The 20,255-nt window shown below is 29.7% G+C and overlaps 6 protein-coding genes across 6 annotated transcripts in view; 1 reads left to right on the forward strand and 5 right to left on the reverse strand.

Annotated features, from left to right (window-relative positions):
* LOC105566433 (protein sprint-like) overlaps positions 1-20,255 on the forward strand; it is a 172,754-nt gene that overhangs the window by 16,860 nt on the left and 135,639 nt on the right. The window lies entirely within an intron of this gene.
* Positions 484-4,832, reverse strand: LOC105566333. Its single transcript, XM_012020248.1, has 5 exons — positions 4,629-4,832; positions 4,025-4,127; positions 3,124-3,239; positions 1,150-1,267; positions 484-829 (listed from the first exon to the last, which is right to left on the reverse strand). Exons 1-5 carry the CDS (start codon positions 4,797-4,799, stop codon positions 735-737), a joined length of 603 nt encoding a protein of 200 aa, XP_011875638.1. The 5' UTR covers positions 4,800-4,832; the 3' UTR covers positions 484-734.
* On the reverse strand, positions 5,584-8,793 carry LOC105566332. The gene is made up of 5 exons (XM_012020247.1): positions 8,338-8,793; positions 7,531-7,633; positions 7,103-7,218; positions 6,350-6,464; positions 5,584-6,025 (listed from the first exon to the last, which is right to left on the reverse strand). Exons 1-5 carry the CDS (start codon positions 8,431-8,433, stop codon positions 5,955-5,957), a joined length of 501 nt encoding a protein of 166 aa, XP_011875637.1. The 5' UTR covers positions 8,434-8,793; the 3' UTR covers positions 5,584-5,954.
* On the reverse strand, positions 9,183-12,577 carry LOC105566331 (pheromone-binding protein Gp-9-like). The gene is made up of 5 exons (XM_012020246.1): positions 12,407-12,577; positions 11,533-11,635; positions 11,080-11,195; positions 10,348-10,462; positions 9,183-9,354 (listed from the first exon to the last, which is right to left on the reverse strand). The coding sequence occupies exons 1-5, from the start codon at positions 12,446-12,448 to the stop codon at positions 9,284-9,286; spliced, it is 447 nt and encodes a 148-aa protein (XP_011875636.1). The 5' UTR covers positions 12,449-12,577; the 3' UTR covers positions 9,183-9,283.
* On the reverse strand, positions 14,816-19,310 carry LOC105566330. The gene is made up of 5 exons (XM_012020245.1): positions 19,175-19,310; positions 16,974-17,073; positions 16,736-16,860; positions 16,076-16,181; positions 14,816-15,110 (listed from the first exon to the last, which is right to left on the reverse strand). Exons 1-5 carry the CDS (start codon positions 19,214-19,216, stop codon positions 15,022-15,024), a joined length of 462 nt encoding a protein of 153 aa, XP_011875635.1. The 5' UTR covers positions 19,217-19,310; the 3' UTR covers positions 14,816-15,021.
* Positions 19,354-20,255, reverse strand: part of LOC105566432 — a 7,129-nt gene continuing 6,227 nt past the window's right edge. The window contains exon 5 of the mRNA XM_012020434.1: positions 19,354-19,439. Within this exon, the coding sequence (XP_011875824.1) occupies positions 19,354-19,439 (86 nt within the window). The remainder of the gene's footprint in view (positions 19,440-20,255) is intronic.

Below are 20,255 nucleotides of genomic sequence, written 5' to 3' on the forward strand. Positions count from 1 at the left end.
GCACTACGAGCTCGAATTGCTCACTGGGTAGGGCAAAGACGACGATCTTCGATAATTTCTTTCTCGTTAACTATTGCTAAAATTGCAAAATGTTTCAGGACTTTTCTGTTCATCTCGATCCGTTCTACCTTCTCACGAGCTCGTGGACAAATGTTATAACTCACCCTGTATAAGCGAAACACTACCGTATCGCGTGATTTTATTTAAAGATATATTCCTTGAATTACTTTTAATACTTTATCGAGCTATTATTTCTTATTCTGGTAGTATAGAGTAAGTTGTCAAATAATTTTCAAATAACCTTCAATTAATTGGCTTTATAATTTTATAATAAACTTCCCGACGTCTTTAAGATATCTTTTAGAGGTACATGTCTAAAAGATGTCTAAAAGACGTGTTAAAGACATCTTAAAGATGTCTTTTAGACATGCATGTTATCTGGGTTGATATAACAATAGTTAATAATAACAAACAATACTTATTGCCTGGTGGTTTAATAGTAAAATTTATTTTACAATATTATATAAATTTTTGGCATGGATAGGAAGAACAAAAACATTAACAAAAATTTATTTCGGTAATTAACAATTAAAGTCTTATAAAGAAGCAATTATTGAGTTTGTAGCAAGAAAAGTTTTGTAGAAGAAAATAAGTGCTGAAGTTTTAGATTTTATATTAAATTCTAAATAATGTTAAAGAAATTGTTATATCATTTATTTTAATATACCATGTTACTACATTAATCTCCAATTTTCCTTACGCTTTACTTCTGCAATTATACAGAGATAGAATTTCAAAGTCACTTCACATTCGTCAACCTTGCTTTTAACTGAAAAGATATGCGAATGAAATTATTATAGTATATTATACATACATATACAATACATATATGTAATCACAGTTTAGTAATCAAATATTAAATTATTACAATAAATAAATTCAAGTTACAAAATTTGTATTTATGAGAACCAGCACAACTAGCTTTTAATCACTAACAAAGAAAAAATTGTAATAATTACAATAATCAATCTTTAAGTATATTTAGTTTATAACTCACATTAATATGCATATATTATTATGTATGTATGTTTTCTGGAAATTTATTTTCATCATGTCCCTGCTAAGTTTATACTTAATCAACATTCTTACCACGATTAGAACATGTATCCAAAATTTGATTGCGCATAGCGATAAGCCTGTGGTTTGGACGCATTTTGGAGTCTAATATGTTCTTTATCTTCTCCACATTGATGTATGTACCTGACATCTAGAAATTATATATAAATGTGTATATATACACACAACACACACACGCACGCACGCGCGCACACACTCATAATAGTACATTGTAATTACGTTAGAAACAAAATTGTAATTATGTTATAAACAAGCTGTATAAGAATAAAATTAATAAAATTAATATTAAATAAATAAGTACAATATAAAATGTACATACGTGCTATATAAACTATAACAAAAATTTAAAAGAAACGTACAAAAATTTAATCCTATGTCACATATAACTTTTGTCCAACGTACTTACTGATATTTATATTTGTTTTATAAATGGTACATAACTTTTCTTTTCATTTTAACCCCCTCTACCTGTATACGAGCGGACAGACACCTCATCCGTAACACCCTGTATACATATAGGGAAGCCTTCCGCTATAATGAGACGAGTTTCTAATATGAGATAACAGCGTTTCGGTTAAACTAACAAGTGTTATCTATTGGTTCCATGAATTTATTACTCTTGATGTGAAATCTGTTTAGCGGAAAATTTACTGTCAAATCGTGCAATCGTTACGAAAAAAATTTGTGATTTAATTTGGACGTTGAAAACCTGTTATCTCATATTAGAAGCCTATCTCATAATAGGGTACTTTCCTCTATGTGTATGCAGGGTGTTTGACGCAAGAGGACCCCTACGAAAAATGGTTGTAGATTGGGTCAGACTAAAAAGAAGAATAATGTACTATTTTTTAAAATTCGCAATAGTTATCGAATAATTTATTGAAATGTCTGAGCGAATAAGCGCGTGGAAAGCGGTAGGCTGGGCTTGGAAGGTATATGGTTCCATATGGTTTTGCAACTTTGCAATATAAGATTCCCCCTCCTCTACTAGATTTTCTAATTTGTTGTATACAATACAACCACGTGTGCAATCTGCATGTGCACAATAATACTATGCGTGAAATCTGCATATGTGCAATAATGTTATGTGTGCAATGTGTTTGTGCATAATAAGGTTATACATATACGCAATAATGCTTGGCAATTGATCTGTAGGTAATCGGGAATGTAGGTAAACAAAGCTCCCTTGATTGTACTCATGACTAGTGTAAAATATAAATTTAGTTCAATCTAACAGTTATAATTAGAAATGTAGAAATTAATAAAAATGATGGAATTAAACAAAAAAACAAAAAAAAATTAAAATAATTAGGTCTTTTCTACAAAAAATAAACCAAAAAGCAATTATTTTACTTGAAGAGACTTTGTTATGAGAAATTATTAAATATAATATACAGGGTGTCGGATTCGATTTGGATCACTCCAAAGATTATATTAGATTGGGTCAAACTGAGAAGAAAAGTTATATAACATTTTACAAAATCCGTAATTATTAACGCGTAATTAAGAAAAACGTCTGAGCCAATAAGTGCACGGAGGAGCGGAAGGCCGGACTTGGCAGATATGCAAAATGGTGTACTTATCTGTTGACATCTCTCAAGATCCGATAGCGAGAGGTGGAATCACGCATCGATCGATGAGAGACGTCGGCGAGCGGGGAGCGGTGAGCGGGCGAACAGCGCGCAGCGAGCGAATGCGCGACATATGACATCGCGCTGAAAAAGTTTTTCTGGTGGTAGGAGAATAATACACCATTTTGCATGTCTGTCGAGTCCGGCCTTCAGCTCCTCCGTGCACTTATTGGCTCACGTTTTTCTTAATTACGCGATAATAATTACGGATTTTGTAAAATGGTATATAACTTTCCTTCTCAGTTTGACCCAATCTACTATAATATTTGGAGTGGTCCAAATCGAATCCGACACCCTGTATAATAAATTATTTTATTCTTTTATTTAACATTATTTTAATTTTCTTAAGTCTTACCAGATCCATTTTCTGTAATAGACAAACAAATAGACAACCAACTTTTAAAGCTGATTTTTCAACATCCGCCGTCATTATGTCGTCATCTACTAGCTGGTCCATTTTCATTAAATCATCTAGAAAAAAAATTCAAAAATAAATTAATTTGTATTACTAAGGCGGTAATCATAATTAGATCTTATATTTAAGACCGTCTTGAATTTATCCAAAGATGCTGGAAGGAATATTTTATTGGCCACAGAGTATCTAAAAATGATCTTAAGACGATTTTTAATACATATAAGATTTGACTATGAATACCGTCCTAATAAAATGTAATTGGTATTCTATGTCGAAGGAAACAGTGTCAATTGTCGAGTAGCTTTTGTTTACATTGTCAATAATTTTGGGCAATTATGCAGAAAAGTTACAACTCACGAATTTTTTTCATTTTGACATATGTTATAAACAGTAAAATCCTGAGTAATTTTACTTAACAACTATATGGCGGTCACGTATAGTTTCTGAGATATATCACAAATAATGTGTTGGTAATTATGTAGAAAAGATAAGTTATCTTAGATAACACATCACCAATTTAATTGCCATTTCACAGATGTGGTGCAGGGGATGCTTTTCTAAGTAATTCCCCTCAAGAATCATTTGATTCATTATAATGTTAGAACTAGATATTTAATAATTTATATTTTAATTATCTATACTATTAATTATATAATAATTACATAAATTGTAATTATGTTATGAACAAGCTGTATAAGAATAAAATTAATAAAATTAATATTAAATAAATAAGTACAATATAAAACATACATACGTGCTATATAAACTATAACAAAAATTTAAAAGAAACGTAGAAAAATTTAATCCTATGTCACATATAACTTTTGTCCAATGTACTTACTGATATTTACATTTGTTTTATTCATGCAGATTTCTACATCCGTTTTCGACATCGATAATGAATCTGCTATTTTATCTGTGATATCATCATTAAGACCCATTACCTGTAACAAAGATATATCATAGAATCACAATTAGCTATGAAAGGTTATAAGAAGAAATTTAAATGATAGAGTAAATAATGGTATTAATAATGTATAAGTAATACATTAATATATATTAGATTATTTATACAATAATATAACTACAATTTAATCTTATTTTAATAAAAATAAAATTAAAAGATTATATGATTTTTAAGAATAAATAAATAAATTCAAATTTGATTAAAAATACGTAAAATTTAAATTAAGATTGAAAAAGTCATTGTATTAACAAAATCCTGTCCCAAGAAAGACTTCTCTTTACGATAAATTCTTACGATACCTTCTATATACATATACATATATACTTCTTGCATATTTATTTTTAACAGGTTATGTTATATGTGCTTATTGATAATAATTCTAACGCCAGTTTAATTGTATGTATATAGAAAGTTGAATAGTATACACATATATTACACATTTATTTATATATACCACACATTATAAACATATACTTACACACGCAAAAGCAATAAATAGGTTAAAAACAAGTATTATTTGTCTCATGATTTTTGGATTTTCTACGACATTCCTATACGTGTTTGCTATACGTCTTTCGACGTTAGACTGCAATTGGCAATGCCAATTCACTCGTCCAATGACATATATTCCTCTCTCTGCTGTTGACATCTCGATATATAAATTTATGTACCATATATGTACATTACGATAGAATATTACGAAGCTTCCGTTTTACTGAGGTTATCGCGCAGGATATCTACGCAGACTTATTAAGAAAGAAATGTTCTTAGTGCTCGGCGAGCATTGGCGTGAAATACTCGTATCTTTGAAAAATTTGTTACGACTATTACAGTAAATTAATCTAGTTTTATATAATCGGTGCATTGACGTCGGATTTCTAATACAATACATCTATTTGCGTCTCATACTTCTACGAAGAAAGTATAGATTTTGTTGATGTATGTATTGTCTCTGAAACGTATACAATTGTTTTTGACAAATAAAATATTAATTATAACTTGTATACATTACTCTCTCGGAAAAAATTTTGGTAACAAAAATATTCTTAACATATTTAAACTTATCACAACTTTATGTAGTAAAAAAATAAAAATATTAAGATTAACTTAATAATTCCTATTTTTCTCTCTTGAATTAAATAAGACTAACTTACTATATTAAAATAAGGTTAATATACGGGGTGTCTGATAAAAATGTCGCCAAATGTAAAATAGTGGTAGATTGGGTTAAACTGATTGTGAGAAGAAAAGTCATATGCCGCGTTGCGAAACTCGCAATAGTTATCGAGTAATTAATTTATACATCTGAGCGAATGAGGACGTAGAATACGGTAGGCCGGACTTGGAAGCCATATAAGATAATCGATCGTTGAGCGGAAGGTGGAGCGACACGCGAGATACAACGCTCGCCGCCCGCCCCGCGATCCCCGCCGCGATCACTGTTTTTTCCCACCACGCTTATTCGCTCAGATGTTTTAATTAATTACTCGATAATTATTGGGAATTTTACAAAGTAGTACGTAACTTTTCTTTTTAGTTTAACCCGCTCTACCTGTGTGCGAGCGGATGGACACCTTATGCAGGACATCTTATCTAGAAATACAATACATTAAAGAGAATGTGTGTACTTTATAAGTATTTAGCTACTTTACAATACGAATAAGATACAGCAATTCAGGGCCTTGATTACATAAACTCAAATCTTTATTTATTTATTAACAGATATTACAACTATTTTTATGTAATTTTACTGTTATAATTACTATAAAGTAACAGATTTATTGTTTGTGGATTTGATTAATATTTAAATCAAGTCTTTCCAAATGCATGTAAGTAGGTTGAAAGACTTATCGCACATGTCCGGTGTTGTCTTAACTGAAATAACAACATAATAATAATTATTTGTTTACGTATTACTCTCTGCATTGTTTATAAAACCATATTATTCTATAGATATAATCTTTTGTGTACTTATACAGGATATCTCACACAGAAGAACACCTACGAAAAATGGTGGTAGATTTGGTTAGACTAAGAAAAAAAGTCATGTACCATTTTACAAAATTTGTATTAGTTATCGAATAAGTTATTGAAACCTCTGAGCGAATAAAGGCTTTTTATTTTAGTCTGATCCAATCTACCACCATTTTTCGCAGGGGCCCTCTTGTGTCAGACACCCTGTATATAAAATATGCTTACCTTGGTCGACGCAACGGTTTATAGTTGCGTACATTTCAGCTTGCATACCGGGCTTTAAAAGAGCGTTTGCTAATTTGCCATATAGTTTGTTCGTTTGAATTTCCGAATCGATAATCTGAAATTGTAAAACAAAATACTTATAAAATTTATAATTTATCAATATGTTATGATATCTTAAAGATGAACGAGGCGTTTATTATATAAATAAAAATTTGTGAACTTGATTGTAAGTAAAGTTTATTATTTGGAGGAGGGTATCGATGGGTCTTTCCGGTTGCGAAAAGCCACAAACGAAAACTACACCAAAAAGTTCGAAAGAACGTCTATCAAGCTGATACAGCCACGTCAGCACAATAAAAAAAACTTACTAAGAAATTTAGTGCTCTTTTGTTGCTAATTTGTTGCTCAAGTTCTGATTTTGTTGCTCCAGCCAATTCGGAGAAAATAGTGGCTATGCTAACTTTAAATTAAAATTAGCACAGTCATAAATAATATAAAAATAAAAGCACAATACATTTTTAGAGCAGCTTTGTTACTAATTAGTTGCTCTATTTTGGATTTTTGTTCCACTTTTAAACACCAAAACCATCCTCAAAGTTATTCTCTCTAGATTTAAAAAATATCTTAAAACTTAAAATTTATTAAATATTTCGATTGACAATATTTCTTTGATTTTGTTGCTTGCCACTCAATAAAAAATGTTTTATTATAATTTTCTAAGAAATTGTGGTAAATATTATATGCGTATTATACCTGGCCTCGTTTACGTAATATGCACAATGTGAGACAACCACTTTTCTTCAGTTTCTCTGCGTTTTCTGAATTCTTATACGATCCATCCTTTATTTCCGCGTGTGTAATGACATCAGCTAAAAAATAATGAATTATTAATAATTAATCCTTATCATAAACATTTTTTACAATAAATAATAAGTGTTATTTACTCTAAAAAGTGAGTATTTTATTATGTCTAATTTTACTATTTTATTTTTATTTCTTAAATTATATTTTTTTTAAGATTTTTTAATCTATTTATTGTGTTGAATCTCCAAAAAATATTTATCAAATACCAAAGTAATCAAAATAGTAATGTGTAAAATAGTTGAATATTTGTCAACCACACAATGTATGTAAAATAATTTATATTATTGAAGTTAATTTAAGAAATTTTGAAAGTTTACCTTCCGTTAGATTTGCGAACTCATAACATTGTTGTAAATCCGCGGTGGACAACGATCCACCGTATAAAGCTATGTCAGCAATAGTGTTGGCATAAGCAACCATCTAAAATCGATATTGTTAAACAAATACAACAAAGACTGTACACAATATAGTCTAGACAATGGATTTGAAAATTATGTTATAATAAACTTAACATTAAATCGCGGTTAAAGTATATACATAGAGAAAAATCCCTTACTATGAGATAAGCTCCTAATATAAGATAGCAGGGTATTGCGCTAAATTAATTTTGACGTTGAAAACCTGCTATCTCATATTAGAAGCTTATTTCATAATAGAGGACTTTTCTCTATGTATAATATGTATACATATAGTACATAGTATCACAATTTAAGGCGATTCATCGTTAAATATATTGTTGCTCTATGTAGCGAATATTAGCTATAAATTATTTGCATTACAAATATTGCACGTTGTAACAATACCAACATTGTTTAAAAACTGAAATGTTAGTTTTTGCTAATATTACTGATTATTATATGTGCACATGATCATCGATGACTATATTTTATGCAACAAACTTAATATGATTATTGAAATTTGATATGTTTAAAATATATTATACTTTTGTAGTTTTAATTTTTCCTTTACAACACATTGGAAAGATGGCCAATGATAATGTAGTATTTTAATAATATAAATTTTCTGTATTTTTTAAAATGTCAATTACATATACTTTAAAAGTGAATATTTCAATATTCATATACTTTAAATGTGAATAATTCAATTATAATACAGACACTTACGGCAATCGCCATCAGGCAGATTAACAGCTCGAATAACTTCATAGTCTTTCTTTCACTAATAAGACACGTTTGATGCACAGTTTTGTGAACTGACATTGATGCCCCAATATGAATCGCTACTTATATCTTCCAAGCGACCGTTAAATATCGCAGTCGGAAAAAAACATAAAAACTTGTTACCGATTATCATGTTACATACATATACATATGTGCAGTATGCCTATTTTGTGATACATTAGTGATACGATGATGTTATCGTTACACATCGTTTCGTGAACATAACGATGCCAAACAAAAAAATCGCAATCTGTATTTCAAGGATAGACGCTGAAAATAAGTAAATTATCAAATTATCAAATTTTGTGAGGTTATCAAGAGGCATGGGACTCTTTCATGATAATAACAGCGTAACGATGATTCAAATAATAGCAAAGTTTTAATAATTATTGTAAGTTACATAACAGTTAAATAATATCAATTAAAATTACATTAACAATAAATAAATAATAATGATTATGAATTCAACATAATTAATTTGATATTATAATTTAAATAAATTATTTAATAAATTAAATAAAGCAATGAACGAACATCTAAGTCTGTGTTAAATTGGGAAAATCGGCTACAGAAACGTACGAAATGATTAAATCTGCGTATGGTGACGATGCTATGAGTCGTTTGCGAGTATTTGAGTGGTTTTCGAGGTTTAAAGCTGGAGCACAGGCCATATCTGCAAAACATCTAGACTCTAGACGAAGAAAATTTTTAATAGGCTACATCGATAATTCAGGTCCTATTATACATATAATAAGTGAAATATTACAACAAAATTTTTAGAAGCATTTTATTAATTCACAATACGATGCATTTTTATTAATATAATAAAGAGAATAAGTATTTTTTATATCATTATATTGAAAGAGTAGATAATGGATGTATTTATTGGTTAGATGAAATCCTTCCAGAGACATGTGAGGAGATCGAGAGACTTGTCGCACATATCTGGGTTTGTTTTAACTGAAATAATCATATAAAATAATTATTTGCAAATTTTTTTATTCATTATATGGTTATATAGATTATTTTATGTTATAAATTAGACTACTATTTATAATTTTGACTACATTTAAGTAATATTATGTGCCTGTAAAATTGCATTAAAATCGAAGGTGGATAGTCCTCTAAAGTTAAGCCAATTTCTCAAAGGAACTGGTAAATAAATAAATGAGGAATTGATAAATAGATAAATCAGTGTTAAACTATGCAACAGAAAATATATTATGACATAAGTACTTTTATATTTGTAATATTATACAAGGGTGCTTCGCAACTTTTTGACCGCCGTTCACGGGAAGGTAGAGGGGTCTAATTGTAAGACAAATAGAAAAGTCCTCTACCATTTTGTACTTGGAGGAATACTAATCGCCGTATTAGCCCGACCTACTGGCAAATGTAAAATGTATGGGGGGGGGGGATATGCCAGTGTGAGGAATGTGCCACTTGTTATGTTTAACAAAGCTACGGCTAAGAGCGCTGTTGTAAATACCGTGGAATTATTAAAAGTTTCATACATGTTTTGAACAAATTTTCTTTACTTTTTGTCAGTATTATTATGAAATGTGTATAAGGAGTACGAACACAGTCTTTCAACATGGCTCCAAAAATGTGAAAACTTAGGGGTCGCGGCAATTGCATTGCTTTGAGGTTTATATTTGTTTTCTCGCTTGCACTATTGTGTATCTCCTCTCACTTTAATCTATTGAACTATCCGAAGCAATGCGACGACAACACCGCAAGTAGCGAAAAAGGGAACCCTTGCTGTTCACCATTTTTGGCGCTAAACAAGTTATACGTGTAGATAACACATACTCGTATTAAAATAAGATCATAAAAAAGAATTTTACTAGATCTAATGTTTTATGTCAAAATGTGTACGGCTGAAGCATTATCTATCCTTTTAGTGTATCTGTATATGCTTATGCACTAAAATACCCGTATGCATATGCTTACCTTGTTCAACGCAACGATCCACGGTTGCATATATTATAGCCTGAGTACCGGGATTCAAATGAGCATGTGCCGATTTGCCGTAGAGCTTGTTCTTCTGAATCTCCGAACCGACAATCTAGAAAGGTGAAAAGCAATTATGATATTTATTTTTGTATTCTAGATGATTCTAGATGATAATTAAAAATTGTGAAACAATCGAGTTATTACGTAGAAATTTATTACATACAAATATTATTAAAAATACTAAATTGTAATATTGTCTGATCGGACTTGTAATCGGATCCGAGCAATTTTATTTAGTTTCAATTAAAACTTTTGAAATCTTAATTTTTTCAAATTCCATTTCTAATTTAAATTTTATTATAGAGAAAAGTCCCCAATTATGAGATAGGCTCCTAATATGAGATGGCGGGGTTTCTACTACATTAATAGACATCACCTGTTGGTTCCATTATGAATTTATTGCTCTTAGAGTGAAGTCTGTTGAATAAAAAATTAATTATTAAATTGTATAATAGTTGCAAAAAAAGATTTGTGATTAAATTTGAATGTTGAAAACCTGCTATCTCATATTAGAAGCCTATCGCATAATCGAGGACTTTCCTCTACGGATAACAGCACCTACTTTAAGAATAACGATAAATGCTGTGTTCTTTATTTTCGATAATTAATGATTTTAAATTTTTCAACTAAACTGGTGTATAAGTACATATACATATAATTAATACTTACCTGTTCTCGTTTTTGTAATATGCATAACGTGAAGCATCCGTTTTTTCTCGCCTTTTCTTCATTTCCTGGGTTTTTATAAGATTCATCTTTTATTTCCGTATTTGTAATCAAATCCGCTAGAAAATAAATAATTACTATTATTGTGAAGCTTCATTGTACAAAATACATATTTATTTTAGTATTTTACTGAAACTATTTTAATATAATTATTGTTACATAAATTTATTTATATTCCTTTTAAATTACATTTGTATAGTTTTTTAAGGTACTTTATATTGACTTATCGTAAAAAATATTTATTAAATATTTAAGAATCGAGATACTCTACAACACTATAGATTCTGATACTATTCGAGGAATATTACAAAAATATGGGATATTATAGGGAAATTTTTAGAATTTAAATTTTAAACGAATAAATTCAATTTTACAAAAAGTTTTAAGTTATTTCACCTTCCGCTAGATTCGCGTTGTTATAACATTCTTGCAAATCAGCGGTAGATAGTGATCCACCATGTAAAGCAATATCCTTAATAGTGTCTGCATACACCACAATCTGAAAAATAAATAATGTTAGATAATACTATTTCAAAGCAATAAAAATGTAAACTAGATATAATATTATAGTTTATATAAAAGTAACAATATTCTGAATATTACATTGCGATTAAAATATATACTTATTTATATTACTTCTATACATATTATAAATATTATACATATATGTAAATATATATATATTATATATTTCATACAAATAAATATATTCATACAAGAAATATTAGTCTATGACGACTGAAAAACTTAAAAATAAAGGAAGTAAAACAGTGCATTCAATCACTTGTGTTTTAGTATTTCTTCAATATTTTAAATCAACTTTTTTTAAATAAAAAGTATTCAAATTAGGCATCAATAACATTTATTCCGGGATTGAGTATGAAATATAACAATTTGTTTATGCACCAATAACTTAAATCTTGTCTAACGTTTACTGTTCGATGTTTCTGACGTGCTTCTACAGGCAAAATTGAATTTTATTCTTATTGCTTGATGTACAGCATACTGACATACAACATATACTGGCGTAGTCATTGTATTATTACACTTAAAAAGATCTAAATTTATGGTAGACACGTCTTGAAATAAAGAAGAAATTATAGCTGTGTCAAAAGAAGTTTTTATTTCTGTTAAATATAAATCCTTTGTCTTTTTGTTTAAATAATATTTTAATTTTGGTAAAATAATAGTAATTTGATTACAATATTAATATTAATATTAACAATATAATTAGAGCTCTTAATGCAATAATTTAATTGCCATTACTTACGGCGGTTGCCATCAGGCAGACGGATAGCGCGAGGAATTTCATGACTTTGTTCTTCACTGATACAACACGTTCGGTGCGCAGTGTTTTGTAAACTGATGATGGTGCCCCGATGCAAACTTCTACTTATATCTCCTATGCGAACGCTAAATATGGCACTCGACCAAGAGAAAACGTTACAGGAAACTTATCGCCGATTATCATCTGACATGCGCACAGAAAAGGTATAACAGGAAAAACCTTGCTACATCACGCGGTCGATGAACGAATCAAGGAAGATGCGCATTTATCGGGGATTCACGCCGCAACATGCGTCATTTGGTCGTTTAAAAATATTACAATTTTTCATAAAGATGAAATATTTATTATTATAACATAGGTATCTGATTGGAGATTTGGCATGATAAACGCAATTTAAAGATCGAAGGCAAACATTGTAATTTATTGTACATTATTTTGTTCTACATTTTAGATTAGTATTTGTACGTATTTTAACTTTGTTATTTTATTTTATTATTTTTTAGTAATGTACATTCTTTGAGTTGGATGTTTGAAATTTTTGTGTTTTATCTCGGAGAATGTTTTATTTAGAAATGTTTGAAGAGTTAAAAAATATTATGAAATGGTTATTATCTGTTATATGTATAGATTTAGTATTCAGTATTTTTCAAGTATCTTTCAAACAATCTAAAGTTATAAAAGGAATTAGCGTCCAAAAAATTTTTAATTCTATTGTGTAAAGAATGAAAGTTTGAATTTATAAATTTTGTTTGAAGGCTTTTTATTATGAAAAGTTTTCTTAATTTATTACGTAATACTTTATTTAAAAATTCAATAAAAATGATTGTGAAGCAAACATGATGACTGTTATCTTCGAAACGACTCGTAGGATTTCCCTCATTTTTAAATCCTAACTGAATAACTCCACTGACCTTATTTATGAGAGTGGATCATGATAACTCTATGTTCTTAAGATAATGCTTCCATCTAAATATTTGCAAAAATTTCGTTTTGTAACAAATGCTAAATAAAACTTACAAATTCAGCTACTGAAAAATTATACTTTGCTTTTCTTATCAACTAAATCTTTTTATACTGAAATACAATAGAAACAAATAGAATTAAATAATGAAAATAAATAAGATCCTTAACTGAAAAAATTTTCCTTGTTCTAACTGGAAAAATTTTCTATTTAAATACTTTTTTAAATAATTGTTACTATAATAATAAAAATAATAAATATTATTCATTATTTGGAAGGTAATAATTAGAATGCAGTATTAACAAAGTATATTATTTATATTAAATTTGGGCTACATATATTTGTTTTCTCCGAAAACATGCTCTTCTATCGTTACTTTTATCACGTTTTATTATTCTTGACACGATTCGACAAGAGTATTCATTACGTCCGTTTTTCGGTCAACACATTTAAGTGCTTTACCGAGAATCGGACTAGATTGCGTGAAAACTAATAATGACGAAAATAGTAATAAAGATAATAGATTTTATTCTTGCCTGAAAAGATAACGCAATTGGTAAACTTTGCGGCGAGGATCTGACTTCGAAATGTTCTTACAAATTAGGTAGGAGGGAAGTTGTGGTGGTAATTCCTTGAGAAAGAGAGCTACATTTGTTTACATAGAATGTAAACGTATCTCTCAAAGAAGTAATAAAGATACGATATAATACGAACTAATAACATTGAATATCTTCAAGTGCTTTTTATGCCCCCTCCCTCTTTCTCCCTCCTTCCCTCTTTCCCTCTCTTCCTCTCTCCTTCTCTCCCCCTCTCCATCTCTCCTCCCTTCCGCCCCTTCCCTCCCCTTCCCTTCCCTCCCTATTAATAATTATAATTTATTTCCTTTAATAGAATAATATTTATTCTTCAAATTGCATAGTTTAAAAAACCCATATCGTTGATCAAAAAAAAATGTTAATGAAAATTGATTTAGTGTCTCATAGTATCCCTAATTAATACATGTAATTAATATAGTTTATAATTTTTATATGACGTAATGTTTCAAATAATGAATATAAATGTATAACAGTAAAAAGAATTGTTACACGACTTTAGGCTGGCAGCTGGTTTATTTGTTTGATTCTGACGTTCCGACTATACGGGTTGTGGTCCTTTTCAAGGAATTGGATAATAAATATTACGTCATCGGTGTTAAATTAAAAAAGAGGTTTGACCGCGTCGGAACGTCGGAATCAAACAAATAAACCAGTTGCCAGCCTAAAGTCGTGTAATTCTTTTTACTGTTAATCAACTACTGGCGATTCACACTTCTTAGTTATGAATGTATAATATACATATTTTTCGAATATGTTGAAGTATATTAATCTTTTTTATGTATTATTATGCTAACATGTTATAGGTAACATTGTATGATACAAATAAATTGTTAAAACTATTAAACTAATTAATTTTATTTAGCATCATCAACATGATTTGTAAGCAACAAGTTTTATTGTGAATCTACTTATCGAAACAGCGTTTAGATTTGTTTAAACCCCGACATCATAAATTTCTCTTATATTATACTACCACTGCATACAATATACATAGGAAATGTTATAATCCAAACAACATAATATATCATACAAATTCTCTTTTACTTTTTGTCTTCGCCCATTTGATCGAGTGTGCAAAGCATTAAACCAAAAACTCTGTTTTCTCGCGTCAATTGGGAATCTTCATTCACTAGAGTAATTAAAGCAATTATTAGTAATTATTAACAAAATTATATAAATATAAGCTATGTATTATATAATATTGTACAGAACATTATGTGCAAATTGATATGAAAAGTTTAGTTTTAAATTGATAAAAATCAGGAAACTGTAGAAAAGAAAACTTATAACTCCAATAACCTTGACTTTCAAATTCAATGGGAAAATCATAAAACATGGCGAACCAATCAGAAGCTGGATACCGCATGTCCAGACTCTGATTAGAGGGTCTCTAGATCCGACCTACTCTAGATCCGAGTCCGGCCGCTTCCTACACGCTCATTCGTTCAGACGTTTTAATTAATTACTCGATAACTAGTGGGAATTTTACAAAATGGTATATAACTTTTCTTTTCAGTTTGTTCCCCTCTATCTGCACATGACGTCGTAGACACCTTATTCCTAACACCCTGTATATACGCACACACCAAGTGATTTAAAACTAACAAGGGATATGACAGTGCAGCGTAAATTTGCGTAATAGAGAAATCTCGAGTTCTCGGAATTGAATACACTAACCTCATACGGACTAGTTGGAATAGAAAGCTTATATTAAAATGTATGAATTATAAAATTCATTCTTAGGCTGCGGTGAAGTTGTCGCTTCAAATGTTACGAAGTATTCTTCTTCTCTTTTCTTTCAGTAGAGATAGAAAGAGAGGAGAAATGTTTCGAAACGTTTGCAGCGACAGCTTGACCACAGCTTACGATATTTAAATATCGGTTAGTGCTTGAAATATTTTATTCTAGAAGCTCATTTAACGAATAAAAAAAATTCCAGACAAATTTGGTCGATGTGTACACAGTGACGTAGACACGTAATCAGTTATTCTTTCAATACTTGGAGATTGAATAGTTTGATATAGTTATGACAAAATTGAGAGAACAAAAATTAGGACAGAGATACAATTTATAAGTGATTTTATGTTTACTTACGCGAATTAATGCATTCCTCTAAAGCTTTTTTATCCGTAATTACTATTTCCTTGTCTGCTTCCATATCTTCAATTAGTTTGTCTGTAACCAACTTACTATCTACCATCTAAAATGAAAAAGAAAGGATATATAATACGCCATAGCGATTCTACAATATAAACTTAATCAAAATTGAATAGAATAGTAGCAATAGGTAATCTTTTAAAATAAATAAGTTGTGTATATGTTATACATATATTGCCTACTTACACATATCTAAAAGAATTAATGCCGTTATTCTACTTAATGTTGATTAAGTTTATGTTAGACAGTATATTTTATTAGATATTACAATTTAAAATATTATATACAGAGTGGCTCATTTTAATCAATCCACTCAAATATCTCAAAACGTATAAGTTCCAGTAGAAAACTTTTCAAACAAAAGTTGTAGGATTTCAAGTAACGCATTACATAGTAGTCGGGGAAATAAGAGCGCGTCAAGACGGCACGGGGGAAATGCTCAAGCCACTTGAGCCATAACACGGCTCATTATGCATTTTAATGGAAATATGATGAACAAACAGCGGTTTAACAATTATGTCAGCTTCGATGCAGTTGTCATCAGAATTTTGTATATCTAATAATTTATTAGTATAACACTTATTGCAAATTATTTACCATTCCAGTTTTTTCTAATATACAAGCCAGGAAAAGAGAGTATGTCGTAAGAGATTGTTTGACATCTTCAGTAATTTCTTCAGGCTTTATGTTTTCCCAGTTCTGAAGCAAGGGTAGTATTTCCTCTAAAAAATTTAAAAAATTTTCTAATTATGTTAAATTTCAGGATATAAATTTGGAAATTTATATAAAAATATGGAATATAAATAAAATTATTTATACACTTCTGATGATTTACTTGTATCTATCTTAAGTTCCTCTAGACATATTTTTACTTCCGCAACGTCGCTACCGAATTTCTCTGCTATTTCCTCTATATCTTTATCATCTGCAATTACCTAAAATACAGTTATATTACATTATACATACTTTATTAATATGATAATGTCATTATTATCGATAACGATTGCACATGAATTTATTGTATAAAAAATATAGTGGAGTCCCCTATTATGGGATAAACTTCTAATATGAGAGAGTGGAGTTTCTACTACAATAAATTAATAGACTTCATTAGTTGATTCCACCATGAATTTTTGTCCTTCGAGTGACATCTGGTTAGTGAAAAAATGATTATTAAATCGTATAATCGTTGCAAGAATAGATTTATTAAATTTGGACATTGAAAGCCTACTATCTCATATTAGAGTCCTATTTCATAATAGACGACTTTCCGCTAATATAAATGAATTGTATCATAAAAGAATCGACAGATATTATAAAGAAATATTGAAAAAGTTTTATAATATATGTGTGTTTTATTTTTGTACTAATTTTTTAATAACAACTTATTTCATCAATTTGACGTCAATTCTTTCTAGAAAAGTATCAGATATAAAATCATAGAACAAAGCTATGTATTTTTATGCTCCTTTCTCTTATCATTGAATCAATATAGATATCAAAATAGTCTTTTCTTTATATGAGGCCTGGGGCTCTATTCTCGAAATCATTTGCAATATTATGCATACGTACATTTTGAATAGTCTAAATACGTATATGCTTTTGAAACGATTCATTATTCATGAACATCATACAGTGTACAGACAGTCTGTTGTTCACGGTTGTCGTATACAGACGTGGCCTGTCACGTCGTACTGTATAGTTTATCTAAAAATCTAAGGACGAACTCGCACAGCCATGGACCACCGATGATGCATTATCAAATACCATTCGAAGTATCCGATGATCGCATACACGTGTCCAAAGAACAGAAGAGAATTCGGGTAACCAAACATCACATGAATCTCCACAACGCTGATCACACCGTTACAATGAAGAGAAAGTAAAAAGACTCTACACATCCAAAAACACACATCAACGATGCGGTATATGTCCGAAAAATATATTATACCAGCGCACAAATTTGTTATAGTCATTGAAAAGGGTTACCTTCAGTAACCGAAACGTCTGACATTATACTTATCGATATTTATTTATGTTTGAATAACAATTCTACATGCGTGCTTGTTTCTTTCCATCTTTTTAAAAAAAGACAATACCGATTTGCACAATATCGTCATATGCTCCTAACGCCATATCACAATTACTAGTTTATCTTAAAGGAGCTTATTAATTAAAATATTTTTTAAATACGATTATTTCCAACTGACCATTTGCGTACACACCTATATGGAGAATAGGGCCCCTGACCTGAAGGCAAGTCGGGTCGCCTACTCAGCAGGCGATCTAACAAGAATGTTGAATTTGGTATATGTATAGGCCGCGAGCTAAATTCAGGGTGTAATCGTGACCTTTCTTTACTTTCATGTGATTAGCTACATGCTACAAGCTCTTTTTGAGTTTTAATTGTGATTCGATAAAAAAATTAAATATTATAAACACAAATAATATAATATAATAATTAAGAAACCTTCATTTGACATTTTTGCGTAAGCTCGCAGATGCATCGTCTAATTCGCACAAGGATTTTATACTTACCTTCCTCTTTCAGATGTTCAGATGCATTCAGAAATTATTTTATAATATATAACTCAAAATATGTTGGGCATAATCTAGTTTTCTTAAAATAAAATATTTTGTACTTTGATTATTTTCAAATATACCTTTCCACTTAAATATGAAGGTTATAGTAGTTTTAACTTTTTGCAACCAAATTTTAGAATAGCAAGTTAGTCTGAGTGACAAAACTAATTTAATAAATTTAAGAAATACTTTTAAGCTTATTATAATAAAATACTGTTTTGAGACTTGGTTAAAATGTGCGATGTTTAAAATTAAAAAGATAATAATCTCCCTCCCCATATTCGCTAAAAAAATACAACTTTATTGCTCATCTTATATACTGCATTAATCAATTTGTATTCGTATAAATGTTTTATTTAACATTATCTGAACGAAGTGAAAGGAGGAACAGCAATATAAATATCAGTGTAAAATATAAGTACATACATGTGTTAAAAAACAAATTGCACTTACGATAGCAATGAATGCTAAAACAAAAAACGCGACTCTCTTCATCTTTCTACGTTTCAGTGATAGAAACGAACAACTTGCACAAACTTAATCCAGCAACTGAGCACATTGTATTTCTACGGCACATATTTATATTCCTTCGTAACTGACAGTGATGCCGTTCCGCAGAGCGATCAGCATGCTTAGGCGTGTGGAGAGGATGCGCTGGCACGCACACACAGCCATGTCCCATGTGTCAGACATAGATCTGCTGTCTCCTTCTCGAGTGCTATATGAAAAAGAAAATAGAGAGCGAGAGAGTTAGCATAGACTTTAATATTCAAAGTAAATTCCGTAAATTGGATATTGTTCATTTCATAAAATGTTTTTTGAAAATGTTTTATTCCTTACTAATAATGAATTGGACCATAGACGGCGTAGCGTTGTATATGATCTTACATCATCGATATACGAGAGGGAATTCTGCATTTGTGTGCATGTGACGTACATGGCGCGGATTTGCGGAAGTGCGATTGGTGTAATTGGCCGGCATATCAGATTTGCATAAGTTTCGATGGCGCGATATTACGCGACTACAATATCACAATTGTTTCGTATACCATGGTATGCATGCGTGTGGTAGGTATATGTTAGTGTGCGGCAATTCTTTTTCTACATAAAGCTACTATTTTATTCAAAAACTGAACAATTAATGTAATATAAATAAATGTATAAATAATATAAGTATGGCAGTTTTAATCAATGCATATAAGTAAAAATATATAAAGAAAAGAGAATCTTTTATCCTTTTATATTATTAATATTTTTTTATTTAGTGAGTTCCTATTGATATTTTGTTAAGTAAATTACTTAAAAAATTGCATTTATATAAATGATAAATTTTACAATCTAAGGTTAAAGGAAAATACAATTTTTTTACGTAACATGATGCTTATGTCAATAATTACATTTATAATATCACATTTTGAAGTACTGTATAATCGATATAAATATATCATAATTAATATATATTTTATATAAGAAATATTCTTACTAAATGAAGATTTAAAATGTAGGAAGTAGGATAGCTATAGGAGTTCTAACT

The sequence above is a fragment of the Vollenhovia emeryi genome, unplaced genomic scaffold, assembly GCF_000949405.1.
Source record: "Vollenhovia emeryi isolate VEMERY1.0 unplaced genomic scaffold, V.emery_V1.0 DF939145.1, whole genome shotgun sequence".
Lineage (NCBI taxonomy): Eukaryota > Metazoa > Arthropoda > Insecta > Hymenoptera > Formicidae > Vollenhovia > Vollenhovia emeryi.

Excerpts from the sequence above, each read along its gene's own strand:
- LOC105566333 (XM_012020248.1), bottom strand. The coding sequence starts at position 4,799 with ATGTCAACAGCAGAGAGAGGAATATATGTCATTGGACGAGTGAATTGG. Across the intron at positions 3,240-4,024 it reads TAAAACAAATGTAAATATCA|ATGATTTAATGAAAATGGAC; the intron begins GTAAGTACATTG and ends TTTTTTTTCTAG. Across the intron at positions 1,268-3,123 it reads TATTACAGAAAATGGATCTG|ATGTCAGGTACATACATCAA; the intron begins GTAAGACTTAAG and ends TATAATTTCTAG.
- LOC105566332 (XM_012020247.1), bottom strand. The coding sequence starts at position 8,433 with ATGTCAGTTCACAAAACTGTGCATCAAACGTGTCTTATTAGTGAAAGA. Across the intron at positions 7,634-8,337 it reads TCTGCCTGATGGCGATTGCC|ATGGTTGCTTATGCCAACAC; the intron begins GTAAGTGTCTGT and ends TATCGATTTTAG. Across the intron at positions 6,465-7,102 it reads TATTACGTAAACGAGGCCAG|ATTATCGATTCGGAAATTCA; the intron begins GTATAATACGCA and ends TTACAATTTCAG.
- LOC105566331 (XM_012020246.1), bottom strand. The coding sequence starts at position 12,448 with ATGAAATTCCTCGCGCTATCCGTCTGCCTGATGGCAACCGCC. Across the intron at positions 11,636-12,406 it reads TCTGCCTGATGGCAACCGCC|ATTGTGGTGTATGCAGACAC; the intron begins GTAAGTAATGGC and ends TTTATTTTTCAG. Across the intron at positions 11,196-11,532 it reads CAACGCGAATCTAGCGGAAG|CGGATTTGATTACAAATACG; the intron begins GTGAAATAACTT and ends TTTATTTTCTAG.
- LOC105566330 (XM_012020245.1), bottom strand. The coding sequence starts at position 19,216 with ATGAAGAGAGTCGCGTTTTTTGTTTTAGCATTCATTGCTATC. Across the intron at positions 17,074-19,174 it reads TTTTAGCATTCATTGCTATC|GTAATTGCAGATGATAAAGA; the intron begins GTAAGTGCAATT and ends ACTGTATTTTAG. Across the intron at positions 15,111-16,075 it reads AGAGGAATGCATTAATTCGC|TGAATGAAGATTCCCAATTG; the intron begins GTAAGTAAACAT and ends TAATTACTCTAG.